Source organism: Mustelus asterias, chromosome 11 (assembly GCF_964213995.1).
Source record: "Mustelus asterias chromosome 11, sMusAst1.hap1.1, whole genome shotgun sequence".
NCBI classification, from domain to species: domain Eukaryota; kingdom Metazoa; phylum Chordata; class Chondrichthyes; order Carcharhiniformes; family Triakidae; genus Mustelus; species Mustelus asterias.
The window spans coordinates 65389369-65415081 of NC_135811.1; the positions used below are offsets into that span (position 1 = coordinate 65389369).

Sequence of the window (25713 nt, forward strand, 5' to 3'; positions counted from 1 at the left end):
GGCCTATTCTCGCTGGAGTGACTGACTGCATAGTGCGGAGCGGGCCTCCGCGCATTCTGTCAGCGCCGAGATTGTAGCCCGCACAGCCCGCCTCCCGATCGCTGACCACGGAACCGCCTCTCCCCCGCCAATTGCTGGTCTCCCGACATGTCCGGGCCAGCCTCAACACCCCCTCACCGCCAGCAGTCCCAACCCCCCCACCTTCCCCAGGCAGCCCCGACCAGCCCTCCTGTCCCTTGCTCATGATCCCAACTGCAGAGTGGCAACGGGACCTCCATCGATCTCCCCCCATTAGCCTTCCCCTTTGGTCCTGCCCAATGGACACCCCCCCCCTTACCCATGACCTCCTGGGGGGTGGGAAGTGTGTGGTCCGTGCGTGTGTGAAATAACCCCCTCTTTACTCTGCTGGGGTCGGGCCGCCAGGTTCCAGTTAGTGGGGAGTTGTTGTAAACTGTGCTGCAGTGAAACATTCCTGGCGGGGGAGTTGGAGGGGGGGGGGGGGAGAGAAGAGGAATTCCGGCAGCCAGAGATGTGCAGGGGCCGTGGTGCTACACGGCCTCCGCTTACATCTCCCGGCCTGCTGCACTGCTAGAGCAGCACAGCGGACTTGGAGAATCGCCCCCATGGAGTTTGCAGATGGATATAGTGAGTGGGCACAAAATCTGGCAGAAGGGAGTACGATGTGTGACAGCGTGAAGTTGTTCACTTTAGCAGGAACAACAAAAAAGCAGAGCAAAAATGGAGAACATTGCAGAATGCCAAGATGCCGAGAGATATGGGTGTTCTTGTGCGAGTCACAAAAAGTTAAAATGCAGGTGCAGCGTGTAATCAAGGCAGCTCATGGAATGTTACCCTTTATCACAACAGGAATTGAACATAGAAGCAAGGATGTTATGCTTCAGTCATTCAGGACATTGGTGAGCAATCCATCTCAGATACTGTGTGCAGCACTGATATCCTTATTTAAGGAAGGATATAATTGCGTTGAAGGCAGATCAGAGGAAGTTTATTAGATTGATAACTGGAATGAGGGGGTTGTCTTATGAGGCGAGGTTGGAAAGACTGTGCTTGCCTCCACTGGAGCTCAGAAGAGTGAGGGTGACTTGACTGAAGTATATAAAGTCCTCTTGGGTAATGGCAAAATGGACATTGAAACGATGTTTCCTCTTGTGGGTGAGTCCAGAACTAGGGGGCACTGTTTTAAAATTTGAGCAGGCCTAGATAGGACAGAGATGAGGGAATATTTTTGGTTGAGGGTTGTGCGACTTTGGCAAACTCTGCCTCAGAAGACAGTGGAAGTGGGGTCACTGAATATTTTTAAGGCTGCGGAGACGGGTTACACCTAAACTACAAGGGGACCAATATACTTGCAGGGAGATTTGCTAGTGTTATTGGGGAGCGTTTAAACTAGATTTGCAGGGGGATGGGAACCAGAGTGCCAGAGCAGATAGTGGAGCAGGGGTCAAAAGACAGGTTAGTTCAAGCAAAATCACAAATGGAAGGGTAGAGTGTGGTGGAAATAATCTTTTGAGGTGTGTCTATTTCAATGCCAGGAGTATTGTGGGGAAGGCAGATGAGCTGAAGGCGTGGATAGACACATGGAAATATGACATTATAGCCATGAGGGAAACTTGGCTACAGGAGCGGCAGGACTGGCAGCTCAATGTTCCGGGGTTCCAATGTTTCAGGCGGGATAGAGGCAGAGGGATAAAAGGTGGGGGGGTGGCATTGTTGGTCAGGGAAAATGTTACAGCGGTACTCAGGCAGGATAGATTAGGGAGCTTGTCTACAGAGGCCCTATAGGTGGAGCTGAGAAACAAGCAAGGTATGACCACATTAATGGGGTTGTATTATAGACCACCCAATAAGAATTGGAGGAGCAAATCAGCGGAGAGATAGCTGACAACTGCAAGAAACATAAAGTTGTGATAGTAGGGGATTTTAATTTTCCACATATAGATTGGGACTCGCATACTGTTAAAGGTTTAGATGGGGTAGAATTTGTAAAATGTGTTCAGGAGAATTTTCTACATCAGTATATAGAGGTGCCAACTAGAGAGGATGCGATATTGGATCTCCTATTGGGAAATGAGTTGGGGCAGGTGATGGATGTGAGTGTGAGGGAACACTTTGGATCCAGTGATCATAATGCCATTAGTTTCAACCTGATCGTGGATAAGGATAGATCTGGTCCTCGGGTTGAAGTTCTGAACTGGAAAAAGGCCAAATTTGATGAAATGAGAAGGGATCTGGGAAGTGTGGATTGGCACAGGCTGTTCTCTGGTAAGGATGTAAATGGAAAGCGGGAGGCCTTCAAAGGAGAAATTTTGAGAGTGCAGAGTTTGTATGTTCCTGTCAGGATTAAAGGCAAAGTAAATCGGAATAAGGAACCTTGGTTCTCGAGGGAGATTGTAACACTGATTAAGAGGAAGAGAGAGTTGTATGAAATGTACAGACAGCAAGGAACAGATCAGATGCTCGAGGAGTATAAAAAGTGCAAGAAGCTACTTAAGAGGGAAATCAGGAGGGCTAAAAGAAGACATGAGGTTGCTTTGGCAGACAGAGTGAAGGAAAATCCAAAGAGCTTCTATAGGTATGTTAGGAGCAAAAGGATAGTGAGGGATAAAATTGGTCCTCTTGAAGACCAGAGTGGTAGACTGTGTATGGAACCAAAAGAGATGGGGGAGATACTAAATGTTTTTTTTGCATCCGTATTTACTGAGGAAACGGGCATGGAGTCTACGGAAGTAGGGCAAACAGGTAGGGAGGTCATGGAACCTTTACAGATGAAAGGGGAGGAGGTGCTCGTTGTCTTGAGGCAAATCAGAGTGGATAAATCCCCAGGACCGGACAGGGTATTCCCACGGACCTTGAGGGAAGCTAGTGTTGAACTTGCAGGGGCCCTGGCAGACATATTTAAAATGTCAGTATTCACGGGGGAGGTGCCGGATGATTGGAGGGTGGCTCATGTTGTTCCGTTGTTTAAAAAAGGTTCCAAAAGAAATCCGGGAAATTATCGGCCAGTAAGTTTGACGTCGGTGGTGGGCAAGTTATTGGAAGGTGTGATAAGGGATAGGATCTAGAAATATTTGGATAGACAGGGACTTATTAGGGAGAGTCAACATGGCTTTGTGCGTGGTCGGTCATGTTTGACCAATCTATTAGAGTTTTCCGAGGAGGTTACCAGGAAAGTGGATGAAGGGAAGGCGGTGGATGTTGTCGACCTGGATTTCAGCAAGGCCTTTGACAAGGTCCCTCAAGGCAGGTTAGTTAGGAAGGTTCAGTCGCTAGGTATACATGGGGAGGTAGTAACTTGGATTAGACACTGGCTCAATGGAAGAAGCCAGAGAGTGGTTGTGGAGGATTGCTTCTCTGAGTGGAGGCCTGTGACTAGTGGTGTGCCGCAGGGATCGGTGTTGGGTCCATTGTTGTTTGTCATCTATATCAATGATCTGAATGATAATGTGGTAAATTGGATCAGCAAGTTTGCTGATGATACAAAGATTGGAGGTGTCGTGGACAGTGAGGAAGGTTTTCAAAGCTTGCAGAGGGATTTGGACCAACTAGAAAAATGGGCTCAAAAATGGCAAATGGAATTTAACGCAGACAAGTGTGAGATATTGCACTTTGGAAGGACAAACCAAAGTAGAACGTACAGGGTAAATGGTAGGACTCTGAAGAGTGCAGTTGAACAGAGGGATCTGGGAATACAGGTACAGAATTCCCTAAAAGTGACGTCACAGGTGGATAGGGTCGTAAAGAGTGCCTTTGGTAAATTGGCCTTTATAAATCGGAGTATCGAGTATAAAAGTTGGAGTGTTATGCTAAGGTTATAGAAGGCATTGGTGAGGCCGAATTTGGAGTATTGTGTACAGTTTTGGTCACCTAGTTTCAGGAAGGATGTAAATAAGGTTGAAAGAGTGCAGAGAAGGTTCACAAGGATGTTGCCGGGACTTGAGAAGCTGAGTTACAGAGAGAGATTGAATAGGTTGGGACTTTATTCCCTGGAGCGTAGAAGATTGAGGGGAGATTTGATAGAGGTGTATAAGATTTTGATGGGTATAGATAGAGTGAATGCAAGCAGGCTTTTTCCGCTGAGGCTAGGGGAGAAAAAAACCAGAGGGCATGGGTTAAGGGTGAAAGGAGAAAAGTTTAAAGGGAATATTAGGGGGGGCTTCTTCACGCAGAGAGTGGTGGGAGTGTGGAATGAGCTGCCGGATAAAGAGGTAAATGCGGGGTCACTTTTAACGTTTAAGAAAAACTTGGACGGGTTCATGGATGAGAGGGGTGTGGAGGGATATGGTCCAAGTGCAGGTCAGTGGGACTAGGCAAAAAATGGTTCGGCACAGACAAGAAGGGCCAAAAGGCCTGTTTCTGAGCTGTAATTTTCTATGGTTCTATGGTAGATAGATTCTAGCTAGGCAAAGGGATAAAAGGTTGTTGAGGGGGGGGAGGATATGGAGAATGTGGAACTCAACACAAACATATCAGGCATGATCTTATTGAATGGTGGAGCAGGCTCGAGGTGCCAAATGGCCTACTTCTGTTCCTATTTCAAATGCTTGTATGAGCCTATCACCAAGATACTGTTGCAGCATAGAGTAACTTGAATAGCAAATTGCAGATTTCTGCATTTAACTGCATGCGTCGACTGGAAGTTGCTGTTCCAATTTATTCCAGTGAACCATGTTAGCTTCAGCTATTCTCGGCAAAGAAGGCAGGCCAAAGGATTCACCCACAAATGGAACTAGGGCAAAAAATCTCTGGCAAAATGAGAAAGGAACCCAAGTCCAACATCTGGTCCAGTCACTAATACAGCAACTCAATGCATTACTTAAAAGGGAATAGAAGTAACCCAACTCATTAATGTTGATGATCATTTTCATTGGAAATTTTAAAAGACAATGTAGTTTAAAAGTTTTACCTTTATTTTTTCAGTATTTTGTGAAGTCCTTTTCCCAGAGACAATATCCAGGAGGCTTATCTCAAAGTTTTGTGCTTGAGCATTTTCAGCTGCTTTAGGAATTAGTTTGAGTTTCCGAGCCATCGTGTGATAGTCCTGTAGTCTGACTTCCAGCTGAAAAATAAGGTGATTGAGGGGTAGGCTGTAAATCAGTACAAGTAAAAAAAATCAGTGCTAAACGTTAGGAAAAAGAATCAGTGTAATTTTTAATGTAAATGGTGGAAAGCTAGAAATAGTGGAGGTCCAAAGAGACTTGGGGATCCAGATAAATTAACAGTTAAAATATAAACCGGTATAGAAAACAAAACAAAACGACGTGTTGAAAACTGGCCTTTGTATCTATAAGACTGGAAAACAGGTACAAATTATGCTGCAGGAATACAAAGCCCGACCCAAACCTGAAGTGTTATGTTCAATTCCGCGCACCAAACCGTAGGAGAGGTATATTGGCTTTGGCGATACCTGGACTCCAAGGATTAAATTACAAGGGGAAATTGCATATCCTATGGCTGTATTTCCCGGAATTTAGAAGATTAACAGGCAACTTGTTTGAACATTTTTAGTTAGTAGGGAAACCGATCGGGTAGAGAGAAATTATTTCCGCTGGTGCTGGTTGGGTTGTTTAGGATTGGGGACAGTCTAAAAATTAGTGCCAAATCTTCTAGGAGTGAGATTAGGAAACACTTCTGCACGCAGAGTGCTAGAAGCTGATGTTGGATCAATAATCAATTTCAATTCCGATTGATAAATTTCTGATTACCAAAGGACATAGTTTTTTCATTCCTTCACAGGATTTGGGCGTCACTGTCTGGGCCATCCGTTGTTGCCCATCCCTTATTGCCCTCGGTGGGGGTGAGCTGCCAGCTAAGTACATAGAGTTAGGTTACAGATCAACCATAATGCCATTGAATGGTGAAAAGGCTTTGAGTGTCTAACTCCTGTTCCTAGAAGTTTAATCTTGGTAAACTCTAGAATCCTATGCTCTTTATTTATCAGCTGCAACTTTTATTTGAAATTAAACAAACAGTTAACAGTTAATGTCTTGTTACAGAGCACTCCTCACCATTTCCTTGGCCTTTGTCACTTTTATCTCTTCATTCCACATCCTTTTTTCTGCATCTTCAAGGCTTTTGTTCAGGAAAATTATTGTCTGCTGCAGTTCATTTTTCTCATGGTTGATTTTCTTAACATCAACAGCTGAGACTTCCTGTACATCATATATCTGCTGCAATTTGTTATTCTCCTCTTTAATTGCATCTAACTCCAGCTCTTAAGAAAAAGGGATACAACATCGAATCAAGAGGTTTTGAAGGAAACAGAAATAAGCAATCTTGTCTAACAGTTGACATTAGCAAATAATAATACAATAACAAAAGCTATCTACTTTGTGATTGTGGACCAAGTTAAAAACCACTTTGATTAGCACTAAAAAGCAACGTAACCATGCAGCCATTTTCACAGTCATCTAATGAAAGCCTGAAACTGAAACAGGTGCTATCAGACTTGCTGTGTACTTCCAACATTTGCTATTTATTTCAGATTTCCAGCATCCGCAGTATTTGGTGTTTGCATTAATTTTTCATTCACTGCCACTTTCCAGGTGTGCACTCTTTGAAGTAGTTCTGTTTTTCTGCAGAACTTTTGTTCACCATGTTCACCTTCATTGCTTTCGGTTTCCCTTTGCACATTTGATGGGGATGTACAAAGACCTGTTTTCACAGCCACATTTCCTTCCTCTGCTCCAACTTATTCCATGTGGATTCCAACTGTAATTCACCCTTCAGATGCAAACTGTCCAGCTTGTATAAATCCCATCTCTCTCAGAGCCAGTCCCAAGGTTCCAGGAATCTGAAGCCCTCCCTCCTGCATCAACTTTCCAGCCACGCATTCATCTGCCTTAATCTCCTATTTCTGTTGCACGTGGCACTGGGAGTAATCTGGAAATTACTACATTTGAGGTTCGGCTCATCAGTTTTTGATCTAGCTCCCTAAATACTGGTTGCAGGATCCCATTCCCTCTTCATGGGGGATTTTAACCTGCATATTGATTGGCTGACTCAAGTTGGACGTGGTGGGATGGAGGAAGAGTTCTTAGAATGCTGTCGGGATAGTTTCCTTGAACAGTATGTTACAGAACCTACGAGGGAACGAGTTATCTTAGATCTGGTAATGTGTAACGAGACAGGTAGAATTAAGGATCTTCTGGTGAAGGACCCTCTTGGGTCGAGTGATCACAATATGGTCGAATTTCTGGTGCAGATGGAGGGGGAGAAAGTAGGGTCCCAAATCAATGTCCTCTGCTTGAACAGAGGGGAGGGCTGAATTGGCTAGGGTGGACTGGGAGAGCAGACTGGTAGGTAGGACAGCTGAGGAACAATGGAGGATTGTTAAGGAGATCTTTTTCAGTACTCAGCAAAAATATATTCCGGTGATAAAGAAGGACTGTAAGAAAAGGGATAGCCAGCCGTGGATAACAAAGGAAATAAAGGAGAGTATGCGTACAGAGTGGCCAAAAATAGTGGAGACTTAGAAGATTGGGAAAGCTTTAAAAAACAACAAAGAATGACTAAGAAAGTGATAAAGAAAGGAAAGATAGATTATGAAACTAAACTAGCTCTAAACATAAAAAATAATAGTAAAAGTTTTTACAAATATATAAAAAGGAATAGAGTGGCTAGAGTGAATGTTGGACCCTTGGAGGATGAGAGGGGGGATTTAATAGTGGAAAACGAGGAAATGGCTGAGACTTTAAATAGGTTTTTTGTGTCGGTGGAAGACACAAATAGTTTACCGAATATTAACGATCGAGTGTTGGTAGGAGGAGAGGTACTCAATACAATTATTGTTACTAGAGAGGTAGTGCTTGGTAGACGAACGGGACTGAAGGTGGACAAGTCCCCGGGCCCGGATGGAATGCATCCCAGAAAGAAATGTCAGAGGTAATAGCGGATGCGTTAGTGGTTATTTATCAATAATGGGGTAGTGCCAGCTGATTGGAAAACAGCTACTGTTACACCGCTGTTTAAAAAAGGAAGTAGACAAAAGGCGGGTAACTACAGGCCGGTTAGCTTAATGTCTGTAGTTGAGAAAATGCTGGAATCCATCATTAAAGAATGGTTCGATCAAGCAGACGCAGCATGGATTCATGAGAGGAAAGTCGTGTTTGACGAACTTACTGGATTTTTATGAAGATGTGACTAGTGCGGTTGACGGAGGGGAACCGGTAGATGTGGTGTTTTTGGATTTCCAAAAGGCATTTGATAAGGTGCCTCACAAAAGGTTGCTGCAGAAGATTGGGGCACACGGATTTGGGGGTAGGGTGTTAGCGTGGATTGGGGATTGGCTATCCAACAGGAAGCAGAGAGTTGGAATAAATGGGTGCTTTTCTGGTTGGCAGATGGTGACTAGTGGCGTGCCGCAGGGATCGGTGCTGGGGCCTCAACTGTTTACTATTTACATAGATGATCTGGAGGAGGGGACTGAGTGTAGGATAACAAAGTTTGCTGACGACACGAAGATAAGTGGGAAAGTGAATTGCGTGGAGGAAGTGGAAGGTCTGCAGAGAGATTTGAATAGGCTGAGTGAGTGGGCGAGGATCTGGCAGATGGAGTATAATGTTGGCAAATGCGAGGTTATTCACTTTGGAAGAAATACTAGCAAGTTGGATTATTATTTAAATGGAAAAAAATTACAACATGCGACTGTGCAAAGGGACCTGGAGGTCCTTGTGCATGAGTTGCAAAAACTCAGTCTGCAAGTACAACAGGTGATCAAGAAGGCAAATGGGATGTTGGCATTTATCGCGAGGGGGATAGAATATAAAAGCAGAGAAGTCTTGCTGCATCTGTACAAGGCATTGGTGAGGCCGCAGCTGGAATACTGTGTGCAGTTTTGGTCCCCTTACTTGCGAAAGGATATATTGGCCTTGGAGGGAGTGCAGAGAAGGTTCACCAGGTTGATACGGGAGATGAGGGGTGTAGATTACGAGGAGAGATTGAGCAGATTAGGTTTGTACTCGGAGTTTAGAAGGCTGAGGGGTGATCTCATAGAGGCATATAAGATAATGAAGGGGCTGGATAGGGTAGAAGTGGAGAAATTCTTTCCACTTAGAAAGGAAACCAGAACTGGAGGGCACAGCCTCAAAATAAAGGGGGGTCAGTTTAGGACAGAGTTGAGGAGGAACTTCTTCTCTCAGAGGGTGGTGAATCTCTGGAATTCTCTGCCCACTGAAGTGGTGGAGGCTACCTCGTTGAATATGTTTAAGTCACGGATAGATGGATTTCTGATCGGTAGGGGAATGAAGGGTTATGGGGAGCAGGCGGGTAAGTGGAACTGATTCACTTCAGATCAGCCATGATCTTATTGAATGGCGGGGCAGGCTTGAGGGGCTAGATGGCCTACTTCTTATGTTCATACCCAAGTTATAGGTACCATTGTGGCCCATGTCTAGCTGATTACCCTCTCCCAGAAGAATGTCCTGCAGCTGTTCTGTGAAATCCCTGACCCTGTCACTGGAGAGGCAACATACAACTGGAATTTTAGGCCATAATTTTCATCTCTATGAAAACAGTGAATGAGGGGGAATATTTTGTCTGTTTTACTCAGCCAGTTAATATCAAAGAGCTGGAATTTCTTTGTGCAGAGCTGCGACAATGTGGAGCGTGCTGACACATTGATTGGTTGAAGTAGATAGCATTGACATTTCTCTGGAGGTCAGATGCATATTTGGGAGAAGGGAAATAGGGGCAGGATGGAAAGAGGTAATTAGAGCAGGATGATTCCTATGGAGCGTAAACAGCAGCTTAGACTAATTGGATTGGAATGCGCTTCTCTGTGCTGTACAAGATGAAATACTGAGGTCAATTTAAATGGCAAAATAGTCATTTTGTAGCAGACCTTCAGTATTGCTGGAAAAAACAGATGCATTGTCAAAGTCTTTTGTCTCATCAGGATAGATTCACAAGAACGCTAATTGTAATGGAAATAACAATTTTACTACATGAGATGAGTGCTGATTCGTTGGCAAGTGGACTTTGATTAATAGAAATGTTGCTGAGAATACACCAGGGAACAGTTAAGTGCTAAGCTTTTGTTTCAATTCAAACCTAGCAGGTCCAACAAAAGACGACACAGTGCTGGATCTTCTAGGGAACGAATCCGGATAAGAGCATCGAGAAAGCAGTGGGGGAGCATTTTAGTGATAGCAACCACAACACAGTAGGATTCAAATTTTTTATGCAAAGGAAAAAGATCATAGAATTCCTACAGTGCAGAAGGAGGCCATCAAGGCCCTATCCCCATAACCCCGCGTATTTACCCTGCTAGTCCCTCTGACAATACGGGGCAATTTAGCATGGCTAATCAACGTAACCCACACATCGAGTGTGGGAGGAAACCGGAGCACCCGGAGGAAACCCAAGCAGACACGGGGAGAACATGCAAAATCCACAGTTGACCTACAAAAAATGGTTAAGGATCAAGGGGAAAGGCAGATTTTTAAAAAATAAGATAGGAACTGGTCAAAGTAGACTGGAAACAGCTTCTTGTGAGAAAATCTACAGCAGAGCTGTGGGAGGGGTACCCATAGAGGAAATAGGGAGAGTACAGGCCTAACATGTTCCCTTAAGGGTGACATGTAGGAGCAACAAACCCAAGGAACCCTGGATGCCTGAGAATATTCAGGGCTGGATAAAAAAAGAGAGAAGCTTTTAGCAGATACAAAGGGAACAAACCAGCAGAGGCCTTAGTGGAGTATAGAAAGTGCAGGCGAACTTAAAGCAATTAGGGGAGTAAAGAGGGGGGATGAAAAATCACTGGTGAGTAAGATTAGGGAGGATCCAAAGATATTCAATACGTATATTGTATATTCAGGGGAAAGTGGATAACTGGGGAAAGTGTAGGACCTATCAGGAACCAAGTGGGCAATCTGTGTGTGGATTGCAGGACATTGGTAGGGTTTTAAACATGTAGTTCACATTTGTCTTCATTTGGAAGAGGGATGCAGGGACAGAATTTGGGGAGAGGAACTGTGAGGTTCTTGAACTATTTGACATAAGGAGTGAGGAGCTATTGGAGGTTTTTATAGAATCCTTATAATGCAGGAGGCGGCCATTCGGCTCATCAAGCCTGCACCGACAACAATCCCACCCAGGCTCTATCCCTGTAACCCCACATATTTACCCTGCTAATCCCCCTGACACGGCCAATCTACCTAACCCGCACATCTTTCAACTGTGGGAAGAAACCAGCGTACCCGGAGGAGACCCATGCAGATACAGGAAAAATGTGCAAACTTCACAGTCACCCAAGGCCAGACCCGGGTCCCTGGCGCTGTGAGACAGCAGTACTCGTCACTCTGCCACCATGCCACCCACCATTTTGGCTTAGAAGTTGACAAATCACCAGGTCCGGTTGCATCCCAGGCAGGGAGGAGATTACAGGGGCCCAAATTTTTAATTCCTCTCTGACAGGGGAGGTGCCAGAGGATTGGAGGACAGCTAATGTGCTTTCACTTTTCAAGAAAGAAGTAGAGATAAACCAGAGAATTACAGACCAGTGAGTCTCACATCAGTGGTAGGGAAACTACTGGAGAAAATTGTGAAGGACAGAATTAATCTCCACTTGGAGAGGCAGGGTATGATCAGGGATAGGCAGCATGTCTTTGTCAGAGGGGAAGGGCAGGATGTTAAGGGGGGATTTGAGGAAAAGCTTTTTCACCCAGGGGGTGGTGGGAGTCTGGAACACACTGCCTGGAAGAGGTGGGAAACCTCACAACGTTTAAAAAGTACTTGGATGAGCACCCGAAATGTCATAACATTCAAGGCCATGGACCAAGTGCTGGCAACTAGGATTAGTATAGATATAGTGTAATTTTGTCGGTGCAGACTCGATGGGCTGAAGGGCTTCTTCTGCACTGCATAACTTTGACTATGACTCTAGGTTTACTCTGTCAGTGTTGCCATGGGGAATGAACCAGGAAATGGCTGTCCGCCAAGCTTTTGTTTAGTTGAAAAAGGCGCAATGTGTGGACATGCGCCTTCTATCTGCAAAGGACAGGGCCCTGTAAGTGAGCCACATTATGATCAGTCAGGCTCAAATTGCTTGTCTAATTCTTAGCGCAATCAAGATTGGCAGCAAGTGCTGTCCAATCACACAATTGTGTTTAATTTAGGGCACTAATTTTGAATTTTGCAAGCATGGGTTGGTTGGGGAACTGTGATTCCCCTAATCACAGGAAAGACCTTTGGGACCAAATAGCCAATGCGTTTCTAATTATGCCAGGAGGTAGAGTGCTGTTGGTCAAGATAAATAATGTGTATCAATGTAATTGGACTATCCAGTTTGTCTGACAGATTGGGCGGGGAATACAAACCTTCGAAAATAGTACACCAGGTGTGTTCATGTAATGTAATTTTAGATTCCCCTAAAAACGTGGCGCTGCAAGCAGGGTTTGGTCACTGGACTCTGGATGCAAGACGTGTTTCCCAGAAATGGGTGAGTACTTTTGTATTTACCACCTGGTAGTTAGAGGGTCATGTGCCTGGTAGCCGGAAGCCATAAGCTGAGCGAACTGAACTGGGGAAGAGGTGCGAGTACAGTATGACTGTGTAAAGAAACTGTGCTCAACGCAGGGGACCAGGGACGGACACCTGGGAGCGCCCTATCAGCGGAGCGAAAAAATCTACCACGTGGTAGATAAAGACATTAGGGGTCAAGCTACTCTTAATTTAAGGGGTTGGGGATGGAATCTCAAATCGGCTTACAGAGCAGAGCAAAAACAAAAGCCGTGTAGCAAGAGAAGGCGCCGAGGGACTACACTGCACAAAAAGGTTACAGATAGTTCGGGTGTGAGGAATCCCTCGTGAAGGGACTATGAGTCCCAGGGTAGGAATCCCCATGGAGAGACGCAGGAGAGGAGCGAGAAGAGGTAGTGAGGCGATGGGCTGCGAGATGGCGATGAGCGGTCCAGGTTTGACAGACCCCAGTTGGGGATCTGATGATCGTTTGATTCGAACAGTAGTGACCGAGCATGGAAAATTATTAAAGAAAATAATGAAGAGGGGGTACAATCCGGAGGCTCCGGAAATGGAACAGAAGGTGTGGTGGAGCAGGCAGTGTAAGTTCAGAGCCAAAATGGCGGCTGTGATACTGGCTGCTCTGATGAGGAACCACCTCCAGAGGGAGGCAAATCAAAGAGTTCGCCGTTGCCAAGACAGCGAAGGAGGAAGCGAAGGATACCCCTGTGGGAAGAATTGTGATGGGACAATCAAATTCCCCAGCAGTCTCCCTCGTTGCAGGAGAAGGGAAAAAAGGGGAAATGGGTCTGGGAAGTTTATTGGAAAGCACAGCATCAGTGATGGCAGTAGGTGACCCTTCTGTCACATTGTTGTTCCTTTGCCTACGTGTTAACTGTTTTTCTTTTTGCTTTAGAACATAGAACATTACAGTGCAGTACAGGCCCGTCGGCCCTCGATGTTGCGCCGACCAGTGGAACCAATCGAAAGCCCCTCTAATGTACACTATTCCAATATCATCCATATGTTTATCCAATAACCATTTGAATGCTCTTAATGTTGAAGAGTCCACTACTGCTGCAGGTAGGGCATTCCATGCCCTTACTACTCTGAGTAAAGAACCTACCTCTAACATCTGTCCTATATCTCTCACCCCTCAATTTAAAGCTATGTCCCCTCGTGCTAGCCATCACCATCCGAGGAAAAAGGCTCTCACTATCCACCCTATCTAATCCTCTGATCATCTTGTATGCCTCTATTAAGTCACCTCTTAACCTTCTTCTCTCTAACGAAAACAACCTCAAGCCCCTCAGCCTCCTCTGCACCCTTTCCAACACTTCCACATCTTTCCTATAATATGGCGACCAGAACTGTACGCAATGCTCCAAATGCGGCCGCACCAGTTTTGTACAGTTGCAGCATGACCTCCTGGCTCCGAAACTCAATCCCTCTACCAATAAAAGCTAACACACCGTACGCCTTCTTAACAACCCTATCAACCTGGGTGCCAACTTTCAGGGATCTATGCACATGGACATGCAGATCCCTCTGTTCATCCACACTACCAAGTATCTTACCATTAGTCCAGTACTCTGTATTCCTGTTACTCCTTCCAAAGTGAATCACCTCACACTTTTCCGCATTAAACTCTATTTGCCACCTCTCAGCCCAGCTCTGCAGCTTATCTATATCTCTCTGTAACCTGCCACTTCCCTCCGCACTGTCTACAACTCCACCGACTTTAGTGTCATCCGCAAATTTATTAATCCATCCTTCCACGCCCTCATCCAGGTCATTAATAAAAATGACAAGCAGCAGTGGCCCCAAAACAGATCCTTGCGGTACACCACAAGTAACTGAACTCCAGGATGATTATTTCGCATCAACCACCACCCTTTGTTTTCTTACAGCTAGCCAATTCCTGATCCAAACCACTAAATCACCATGTGTCCGTATTTTCTGCAAAAGCTTACCATGGGGAACCTTATCAAACGCTTTGCTGAAATCTATATACACCACATCAACCCTGCTTTACCCTCATCCACCTCTTTGGTCACCTTCTCAAAGAACTCAATAAGGTTTGTGAGGCACGACCTACCCTTCACAAAACCGTGCTGACTATCCCTAATCAAATTATTCCTTTCTAGGTGATTAGGGATAAGGGAAGTGGAAGAACAGATATGTCAGGAGATACTGGATAGGTGCAGGAAAAATAGGGTTGTTGTAGTGGGAGACTTCAATTTCCCTGCTATAGACTGGAAATCGCTGAGAGCTGAGACTCTGAATGGGGAGGAATTTGTAAAATGCATACAGGAGGGTTCTTTGGAACATTATGTAGATAGCCCGACTTGAGAGGGGGCTATACTGGACCTAGTACTGGGGAATGAGCCCGGTCAGGTCTTCAAAGTTTCGGTAGGGGAACATGTGGCAAATAGTGACCACAATTCTGTTAGCTTTAGGATAGTGATGGAAAAGGATGAGTGGTGTCCCAAGGGTAAGGTGTTGGATTGGGGGAAGGCTAACTTTAGTGGGATAAGGCAGAAATTGGCAGCTCTTGATTGGGAGAGGCTGTTTGAGGGTAAATCCACATCTGACATATGGGAGTCTTTTAAGGAACAGTTGTTAGGGCTACAGGACAGGCATGTGCCTGTAAAAAAGAAGGATAGGAAGGGTAGGATTCGAGAACCGTGGATAACCAGGAAAATTGAGGGACTGGTCGAAAAGAAAAGAGAGGCGTATGTTAGGTCCAGGCAGCTAAAAACGGAGGGAGCTCTGGAGGAGTACAAAGAAAGTAGGAAAGAACTCAAACGGGGAATTAGAAGGGCAAAAAGAGGTCACGAAATGTCCTTGGCAAACAGGATTAAGGAGAATCCCAAGGCATTTTATTCATACGTTAGGAACAAAAGGGTTGTCAGGGAAAAAATCGGACCTCTCAGGGACAAAAGTGGGGAATTATGCTTAGAGCCCAAAGAAGTAGGGGAGATCCTAAATGAATACTTTGCGTCGGTATTCACAAAGGAGAGGGATGTGTTGACTGGGAGTGTCTCGGAGGGGAGTGTTGAACCGTTGGAGAAAATCTCCATTACAAGGGAGGAAGTGTTAGGTTTGTTAGAGAATATAAAGACTGACAAATCCCCAGGGCCTGATGGAATCTATCCAAGGCTGCTCAGGGAGACGAGAGATGAAATCGCTGGGCCTCTGACGCAAATCTTTGTCTCGTCACTGGACACAGGTGAGGTCCCAGAGGATTGGAGGATAGCTGATGTGGTCCCGTTATTTAAGAAGGGCAGGAAGGATAACCCGAGTAATTAAAGGCCGGTGAGCTTGACGTCCGTGGTGGGGAAGTTGTTGGGAGAAGATTCTTAGAGATAGGATGTATGCGCATTTAGAAAGGAATAGACTCATTAACGATTGTCAGCATGGTTTTGTGAGAGGGAGGTCATGCCTCACTAACCTGGTGGACTTTTTTGAAGAAGTGACAAGAATGGTTGACGAGGGAAGGGCCGTGGATGTCGTCTATATGGACTTTAGTAAAGCGTTTGACAAAGTCCCTCATGGTAGGCTGGTGCAAAGGGTTGGATCTCATGGGATAAAGGGGGAGGTGGCTAGATGGGTGGAGAACTGGCTTGGTCACAGAAGACAGAGGGTGGGAGTGGAAGGGTCTTTTTCCGCCCGGAGGCCTGTGACTAGTGGTGTTCCGCGGGGCTCTGTGTTGGGACCTCTGCTGTTTGTGATTCATATAAACGATCTGGAAGAAGGTGTAACTGGGGTGATCAGTAAGTTTGCGGACGACACAAAATTGGCAGGACTTGCAGATAGTGAGGAGCATTGTCAGAGGCTACAGAAGGATATAGATAGGCTGGAAATTTGGGCAAAGAAATGGCAGATGGAGTTCAATCCTGATAAATGCGAAGTGATGCATTTTGGTAGAAATAATGGAGGGAGGAGCTATACGATAAATGGCAGAACCATAAAGGGTGTAGATACGCAGAGGGACCTGGGTGTGCAAGTCCACAGATCCTTGAAGGTGACGTCACAGGTGGAGAAGCTGGTGAAGAAGGCATATGGCATGCTTGCCTTTATAGGACAGGGCATAGAGTATAAAAGTTGGGGTCTGATGTTGCAGATGTATAGAACGTTGGTTTGGCCGCATTTGGAATACTGCGTCCAGTTCTGGTCGCCACACTACCAGAAGGACGTGGAGGCTTTGGAGAGAGTACAGAGGAGGTTTACCAGGATGTTGCCTGGTATGGAGTGGCTTAGTTATGAGGAGAGATTGGGTAAACTGGGGTTGTTCTCCCTGGAAAGACGGAGGATGAGGGGAGACTTAATAGAGGTGTATAAAATTATGAAAGGCATAGATAGGGTGAACGGTGGGAAGCTTTTCCCCAGGTCGGTGGTGACGTTCACGAGGGGTCATAGGTTCAAGGTGAAGGGGGTATACATTTTATAAGATAAGATAAGTGTATAAGATTTTGATGGGTATAGATAGAGTGTATGCATGCAGGCTTTTTCCGCTGAGGCTCGGGGAGAAAAAAAACCAGAGGGCATGGGTTAAGGGTGCAAGGAGAAAAGTTTAAAGGGAATGTTAGGGGGGGCTTCTTCACGCAGAGAGTGGTGGGAGTGTGGAATGCGCTGCCGGATAAAGTCGTAATTGATACATTTAACATTTAAGAAAAACTTGGACGGGTTCGGCGGCACGGTAGCACAGTGGTTAGCACTGCTGCTTCACAGCTCCAGCGACCTGGGTTCGATTCCCGGCTTGGGTCACTGTCTGTGTGGAGTTTGCACATTCTCCTCATGTCTGCGTGGGCTTCCTCCGGGTGCTCCGGTTTCCTCCCACAGTCCAACGATGTGCGGGTTAGGTTGATTGACCATGCTAAAATTGCCCCTTAGTCTCCTGAGATGTGTAGGTTAGAGGGATTAGCGAGTAAATATGTAGGGATATGGGGGAGGGCCTGGGTGGGATTGTGGTCGGTGCAGACTCGATGGGCCGAATGGCCTCTTTCTGCACTGTAGGGTTTCTATGATTCTTTCTATGGATGAGAGGGGTGTGGAGGGATATGGTCCAAGTGCAGGTCAGTGGGACTAGGCAAAAAATGGTTCGGCACAGACGAGAAGGGCCAAAAGGCCTGTTTCTGAGCTGTAATTTTCTATGGTTCTGTGGGGGAAGTTTAACACAGATGTCAGGAGGACATATTTTACAGAGAGGGTGGTGGGGGCCTGGAATGCGCTGCCGGGCAAGGTGGTGGAGGCGGACACACTGGGAACGTTTAAGACTTATCTAGATAGCCACATGAACGGAGTGGGAAGGATACAAAAGAATGGTCTAGTTTGGACCAGGGAGCGGCACGGGCTTGGAGGGCCGAAGGGCCTGTTCCTGTGCTGTATTGTTCTTTGTTTTGTTCTTTGTATAAATCCTATCTCTTATAATCCTTTCAATACTTTGCCCACAACAGAAGTAAGGCTCACCGGTCTGTAATTACCAGAGTTGTCCCTACTCCCCTTCTTGAACAAGGGGACAACATTTGTCCCCTTGTCCTCCAGTCTTCTGGCACTGTTCCTGTAGACAATGACAACACAAAGATCAAAGCCAAAGGCTCTGCAATCTCCTCTCTCGCCTCCCAGAGAATCCTAGGATAAATCCCATCCGGCCCAGGGGACTTATCTATTTTTACCCTTTCCAGAATTGCTAACACCTCCTCCTTATGAACATCAATCCCATCCAGTCCAACAGTCTGCATCTCAGTACTCCCCTCGACAACACTGTCCCTCTCCAGTGTGAATACTGACGAAAAATATTCATTTAGTGCCTCTCCTATCTCTTCAGACTCCACGCACAACTTCCCACTACTGTCCTTGACTGGCCCTAATATTACCCTAGTCATTCTTTTACCCCTGACATACCGATAGAAAGCTTTAGGGTTTTCCTTGATCCTACCTGCCAAAGACTTCTCATGTCCCCTCCTGGCTCTTCTTAACTCTTTCTTTAGGTCCTTCCTAGCTAACTTGTAACTCTCAAGTGCCCTAACTGAGCCTTCACGTCTCATCTTAACATAAGTCTCCTTCTTCCTCTTCACAAGTGATTCAACCGCCTTAGTAAACCACGGTTCCCTCACACGTCTGCTTCCTCCCTGCCTGACAGGTACATATTTATCAAGGACGCGTAGTAGCTGTTCCTTGAACAAGCTCCACATTTCAATTGTGCCCATCCCCTGCAGTTTCCTTCCCCAACCTATGCCAGCTAAATCTCGCCTAATCGCATCAGAATTTCCTTTCCCCCAGCTATAACTCTTGCCCTTTGGTATAAACCTATCCTTTTCCATTGCTAAAGTAAATGTAATCGAATTGTGGTCACTGTCACCAAAGTGCTCACTTACCTCCAAATCTAACACCTGGCCTGGTTCATTACCCAGTACCAAATCCAATGTGGCCTCGCCTCTTGTTGGTCGATCTATATACTGCGTCAGGAAACCCTCCTGCACACATTGGACAAAAACCGACCCCTCTAAAGTACTCGAACTATAGCTTTTCCAGTCAATATTTGTAAAGTTAAAGTCCCCCAGTACAACTACCCTGTTACTTTCGCTCCTATCCAGAATCATCTTTGCAATCTTTTCCTCGACATCTCTGGAACTTTTCGGAGGTCTATAAAAAAACTCCCAACAGGGTGACCTCTCCTTTCCTGTTTCTAACCTCAGCCCAAACTACCTCATCAAATGTCCTTTCTGCCACCGTAATACTGTCCTTAACTAACAATGCCACACCTCCCCCTCTTTTACCACCTTCCCTGCACTTACTGAAACATCTAAACCCCAGAACCTGCAACAACCATTCCTGTCCCTACTATATCCATGTCTCCGAGATGGCCACAACATCGAAATCCCAGGTACCAACCCATGCTGCAAGCTCACCCACCTTATTCCGGATGCTCCTGGCGTTGAAGTATACACACTTCAAACAGCCTTCCTGCCTGCCAGTACACTCCTGCGACTCTGAAACCTCATCCATGACCTCACTACTCTCAACCTCCTGTACACCGGAGCTACAATTCAGGCACCCACCCACCTGCTGAATTAGTTTAAACCCTCCCGTAGAGCATTAGCAAATTTTCCCCCCAAGATATTGGTACCCCTCTGGTTCAAGTGCAGACCATCTTGTTTGTAGAGGTCCCACCTACCCCAGAAAGAGCCCCAATTGTCCAGGTATCTGAAACCCTCCCTCCTGCACCATCCCTGTAACCACGTGTTCAACTGCTCTCTCTCCCTATTCCTCTCCTCACTATCACGTGGCACGGGTAACAAACCAGAGATAACAACTTTGTTTGTTCTAACCCTAAGCTTCCACCCTAACTCCCTGAATTTCTGCCTTTCATCCCCATCCCTTTTCCTACCTATGTCTTGAGTGCCTATGTGAACCACAACTTGGGGCTGGTCCCCCTCCCCTTTAAGGATTTCAAAAACACGATCCGAGACATCGTGGACTCTGGCTCCTGGGAGGCAACACACCAACCGCGAGTCTCTCTCGTTCCCGCAGAATCCCCTATCCGTCCCTTTAACTATGGAGTCCCCAATGACTAATCCTCTACTCCTCTCCCCCCTTCCCTTCTGAGCTACAAGGACAGACTCTGAGCCAGTGACCTGTACACCATGGCTTACCCCTGCTAAGTGTCCGCCCCCCCCCCCCCCCCCCCCACCCCAACAGCATCCAAAAGTGTACTATCCCCAATTTCTACTACATCTTTTGTTTCTCCCCCCACTTGGATGGCTCCCTGTACCTTTGTGCTGTGGTCAGTTTGCTCACCCTCCCTTTCCCTACCCTTCTGAGCTGCCGGGCCAGACTCTGCGCCGGAGGCACGGCCACTGTTGCTTCCCCCAGGTAGGCTGCTCCCCCCAACAGTACTTAAACAGGAGTACTTATTTTTAAGGGGCACAGCTACTGGGGTACTCTAGTACCTGACCTTTCCCCTTCCTAACCGTGACCCACTTGTCTGTCTCCCATGGCCCCGGTGTGACCACCTGCCTGTAACTTCTATCTGTCACCTCCTCATTCTCCCTAACCAGACGAAGGTCATTGAGCTGCAGTTCCAGTTCCCCAACGCGGTCCCTTAGGAGCTGCAGCTCGACGCCCCTGGGGCAGATATGGACGTCCGGGAGGCTAGCTGACTCCAGGACCTCCCACATCCGACACTGAGAACAACAAACTGGCCTCACAATCATAATTCCCCCTTTCTTCCAATGACACAGGAAAAACTGTCTAAACCTACCCCACCTCTGCCTGTTTACGCCGAAGCCCGATGAGCCAAAGCCCATCAGCTCTCACTCTGCTTCCCACTCATTCCACTGCCCGCTCCAAAGTGCGGCCTGCTTTTAAACCCTCCAAAAACCTTCCCGGGCTTCTCCTGGGCCTACTTCCTGTTTCGGAAAAAAACCCCTCTGATTTTTAACACAAATTTAACTGAAAAATAAATAAATAAATCAAATGCAGGAACACACTCCTTTACCCTCAGCCTGCTCCTGTGGAACAATGAGCTTTACCATGGGTAGTCCAAGAATTTGCGGGGTGGGGGTCGTGGGGAGTGGTAGTGTGGCCCCTCGAGGGGGCGATCCTTCGAGGGCTACATGACAGGACTGGTGCCAATAGAGCATGAGTGCTCAAACCTGGGCTGATAGGGCAAACAATCCCGGGGCTGGAGGGCTTTAGTTGGAGTCAGGATGTTGTTCGGCATTCTTACATTAGATAATCCTGATCATGCTAAGAATGATATCAGTCAGGTTCAGTGTGGCTCACTTACGCATGCTTGAAGCTATAGACGTTCACACATATAGCCCTGTCCTTTGCAGAAAGGAGGAGCATGTCCACGCTTTACGCCTTTTTTAAACTAAAAAGCTTCATTCCCATGACAATTCCTTGACCCAGTAAGAAGTTTAACAACACCAGGTTAAAGTCCAACAGGTTTATTTGGTAGCAAAAGCCACACAAGCTTTCGAGGCTCTGAGCCCCTTCTTCAGGTGAGTGGGAATTCTGTTCACAAACAGAACTTGTTAAACTTGTTACTGTGTTTACCCCAGAACTTGTTAAACTTCTTACTGTGTTTACCCCAGTCCAACGCCGGCATCTCCACATCATCAATTCCTTGACCATCAGAGGCAGGTTTGAATTTGAACAAAAAGCTTGGTATTAACTGTTCCTTGGGGCATTCTCCACACAATGCCTCGATTAGAGTCCACTTGCCAACCTATCAGCACTCTTCTTATGCAGTACAAACTGTTGCTTCCTTTACAATTGGAATTCATGCTTATCTGTCTTATCTATTTTGTCAGCAATTTATAAAAATTGGGCAATATATGAGTAGTAATGGATGGGGTGGAAACAGATAGGAATGATGTACTTGAGGTTGGCTATGCATAGGGGAGGTGGTGACGTGGTGGCATTGTCACTGGATTAATAATCCAAGAACTCAGGGTAATGCTTTGGGGACCTGAGTTAGAACTGTGAAATGGTGATGCTGAAATTTGAATTCAATAAAAAAAATCTGGAATTAAAAGACTGTCGATTGCCATTGGTTCTCTAACGTCTTTTAGGAAAGGAAATCTGGCCTACATGCTGACTCTTAGCAAGCCACTAGGTTTGAGGGCAATTGGGGATGGGCAATCAATGCTGGCTTGGCCAGCAATGCCCACATCCCATGAATAAATAAAAAGGCTGTCTGGTCCAGATGGCTTACATCCCAGGTTGTTGAAGGGAATGATAGCGGGAGGGCTGGTCATCATTTTCCATTCTTCCTTGGTTAGGTGCCAGAGAATTGGAGCGTGGTCTTATTCAAGCAGCGGTGCAAGGACATGACTTATAATTGATCAGTTTAACATTAGTGGTAAGATTTTAGAAATAATATTCAGGAAAAAGATCAACTGCAATTTGGAGAAATTTGAGTTAATTAAGGAGAACCAGCATAGAACCAGCACACTTGACTAATCAATTGGGAGAAATTTGAGTTAATTAAGGAGAACCAGCATAGAGCCAGCACACTTGACTAATCGAATTTGAAGTAACAGAAGTTGAAGCAAAGGAAAGCAATAATGTTGTCTATATGGAGTTTAAGTCCTGTCAAAGCATTACATTGAAGACTGGTTACCCAAAATTGAAGCTGATGTAATAAGAGGGCTAGTATTAACTTGGATGAAAATTGGCTAAGAGGCAAAAAACAGCGAGTCTTGGCAATGGTTTTTGAAGTCCAGAGTGTGGCAGACAGTTGTGTTCCCAAAGGTCAATGCTAGGACCACTGCTTTTCTGATACGTATAAAAATGACTTGGATATTGGAATGCAAAGTAAGATTTCATAATTTGGGAATTATTCCAAACTTTGAGGGTGATGTCAATCCAATGGAACATGACATTGGCTGGCAGACAAGTGGCATGGAATTTAATACAGCAAAATGTGAGGTGAAGTGCTTGAACAGAAAAGGAAGAAGCAACGTAGACTAAGTTTTACAGTTCTAAAAAGTGTACAGAGGGACTTGGGGGTTTGTGTGCATAGTGACAGAACATATTGAGAGAGCAATTTGCAAAACTTATTGGATCTTGGGCTTCATAAATAGAGGTCTAGAGTGCAATGCAAGGAAGTTATACAGAACTTGTATCAAGTTCTGCTTTATAAGTTACGAAAGTACCATCTAGTTTTGTCCATTACACTCGAGGAAGACATTGAGGTCTCAGAGCGTACAGAGGAGATTTATCAGAATGGTTTCAGGGTGGAGGGATTTTTAAAAAGTACTTTTTATGGGATGTGGGATCGTTGGCACAACTAGCATTTGATGCCATTTCTAAATGCTCTTGGGAAAGTGGTGAGCAGCCACCTCGAACGCTGCAGTCCTCTAGCTCCAAGTTTAGGTTGAAGCAGCTGGGATTGTTCTTCGAGCAAAGGAGGTTATGGGGAGATTTATTAGAGGTACACAAAAGATTGTGACAGGTTTACCTAATCGAGACAAAATAATGCTATTCCTGTTGGCTAATGGCATAAAGACTAGGGGACAAAGATTTAAGGTTTTGGCAAAAGATGCAGAGGGGTGGGATGCGAGGAAGAGCTTTGTTTTTTTACATAGTGAGTGGGAATGACTTGAAAGGCTCTCTCTCTCGAATGCTGGAAGCAGAAACTAATGCTTTCGAAAGGAAATTGAATGGGCACGCGAGTCGAAATAAACTTAAGAGCTATGGGATTCAAGCAGTTTAATGGCGCAAATTGGGTTGCTCTACAGAGAGCAGGCATGGATTCAACAGACTGAATGGCCTCCTTCTGTGCCTTAATGGCTCTGAAATATGACCAATATAAAAATGGAAAAAGTAGACTTATAGTTAGCTACAAGTTATTTTGCAATTACTTCAGTAAGATTACTTTAAAATTCTGATAATTTTCAGTTGTTGGAAACCATTGTAAATTTGTTACTAATTATTCTGCAATGGAGATGGAATGTTATTTTATAATCAATGTTCAACAATTGGTTTCTTTCCAAAGTACCTGCAGACTCAATTTCATCTTTGATCCCTTTTGCTCTTTGCTCCAGAAGAGATTTGTGCTGCTCCATTTCTTCAAGGTATTTCTTGTATTTCTGTTGGTCCTTTTGCAAACTTGTTCTGGTTTTCTCCAGTGCCTGAACTCTGTCCTGAAATCAAAAGTCAAGTTAATGAAGAAGCTTCCCATTGTGCACCAGCTCTGGGTTTCTTCACTCGAGTTTAAGGCTTAACCTCACATCGAACAACTTGGCAATACTTACAATAATTAATGGATTTTTAAAAATAAATCAATGTAAGCATTGCTTAGTTTCTTGCGAATGCGCATCACCTTGAGAAATGTACAAGACTACATTTGTATTGTCTACAGGAACCATCAGAATAAAAGCTTTGAGACAGGAAAAGCTACTGTATTGTGCTCTGTGCTACTAGAATACAGTACATTAAGGTCGTCTATGGAAACTTGGTACTCTCCGCCTCATGGACATCACCATACTAGTACAAAACTAACCATAAATAATTACAAGATTGGACTTGGAGATTCCACTGCAAGAGTAACAAAAAGGCCTCACCTTTCACACCTATGCTGCAACATTTAGCTCCCATCTCTGAACATCATCAAAACTTCAGAACAAACTTAGATACAAAACACCCATGAGATGGAGGGTGAGCAAGGTTGGGGAGTGACAGGTTGAGTAACCGGGGGTGGGTAATGAAGAGCAAAAGAACAGGACCGGGGGTGGGGTTGGGGGAAGGAAAAGAGAGACAGAACCTTTGCCTGTATTTATGTGGCACTTACAATGCAAACAAAAATCCAACAATGTTTTTAAACAACATTTGACACTGAGCCACAGAGATTGAAGAGCAGATAAGGAGTAGGTTTTAAAGAGTGTCTTTAGGGGAAGAGAGAGGCAGAGAGATTCAGGGAGGAAATTCCACAGCTTAGAGCCTTGGTAGCTGATGGCACGTCCACCTGTAGCAGAAAGATTAAAAAGGGCTGTTCAGTAGGTCAGAATCAGCATAGCTACAGATATTAGTAAGTAATAGGGCAGTGTCAAAGAACAAGGAACAGTACAGCACAGGAACAGGTCCTTCAGCCCACCAAGCCTGCGCCGACAACACACGACGCCTTTCTAAACTAAAGACCTTTTCATAGAATCACTACAGTGCAGGAGGCCATTCGGCCCATCAAGTCTGCACCGACTCTTACCCAGGCTTACCCCATAACTCCACGTATTTACCCTGCTAACCTATATAGCATGGGACATGAAGGGACAATTTCGCATAGCCAATCAAACTAACCTGCACATCTTTGGAATGTGGGAGGAAATCAGATCAGAGAGGAAACCCACACAGACATGGGGAGAACATACAAACTCCACACAGATAGTCACCCAAGGCTGGAATCGAACCGGGTCTTTGGTGCTGTATAGGACACAATGGGTAGTGGTGGAAAGCTGTTTAAGTGACTGGAGGCTGGTGTACAATGGTGCACCACCAGGTTCAGTGTTGGGTCTCTTATGTATATAATGTGGGGGGAGTAAGTAAGTTTGCAGATGACACCATGATTGATAGGGTGGTAACAGTGAAGAAGGCTTTGATCTCCTTTCAAGAGCACTTAAAATATCATAACATTCAGGGATATGGGGCAAGTGCTGAAAAATAGGATTGGTGCACCTTTAGTGGTTATTGTCAGTGCAGACTCAATGGACTGAAGGGCCTTTTCTG

The 25713-nt window shown here is 45.4% G+C and overlaps 2 protein-coding genes across 3 annotated transcripts in view; both read right to left on the bottom strand.

Moving 5' to 3' along the window:
• LOC144500567 (uncharacterized) overlaps positions 1-25713 on the bottom strand; it is a 1101151-nt gene that overhangs the window by 41387 nt on the left and 1034051 nt on the right. The gene's annotated exons all lie outside the window — the stretch shown is intronic.
• The window catches only part of LOC144500566 (kinetochore protein NDC80 homolog), a 187135-nt gene that overhangs the window by 35284 nt on the left and 126138 nt on the right, over positions 1-25713 (bottom strand). The window contains exons 10-12 of the mRNA XM_078223687.1: positions 23993-24137; positions 6027-6232; positions 4925-5077 (exon numbers count right to left, since the gene is read on the bottom strand). Of these exons, the coding sequence (XP_078079813.1) occupies positions 4925-5077; positions 6027-6232; positions 23993-24137 (504 nt within the window). The remainder of the gene's footprint in view (positions 1-4924; positions 5078-6026; positions 6233-23992; positions 24138-25713) is intronic.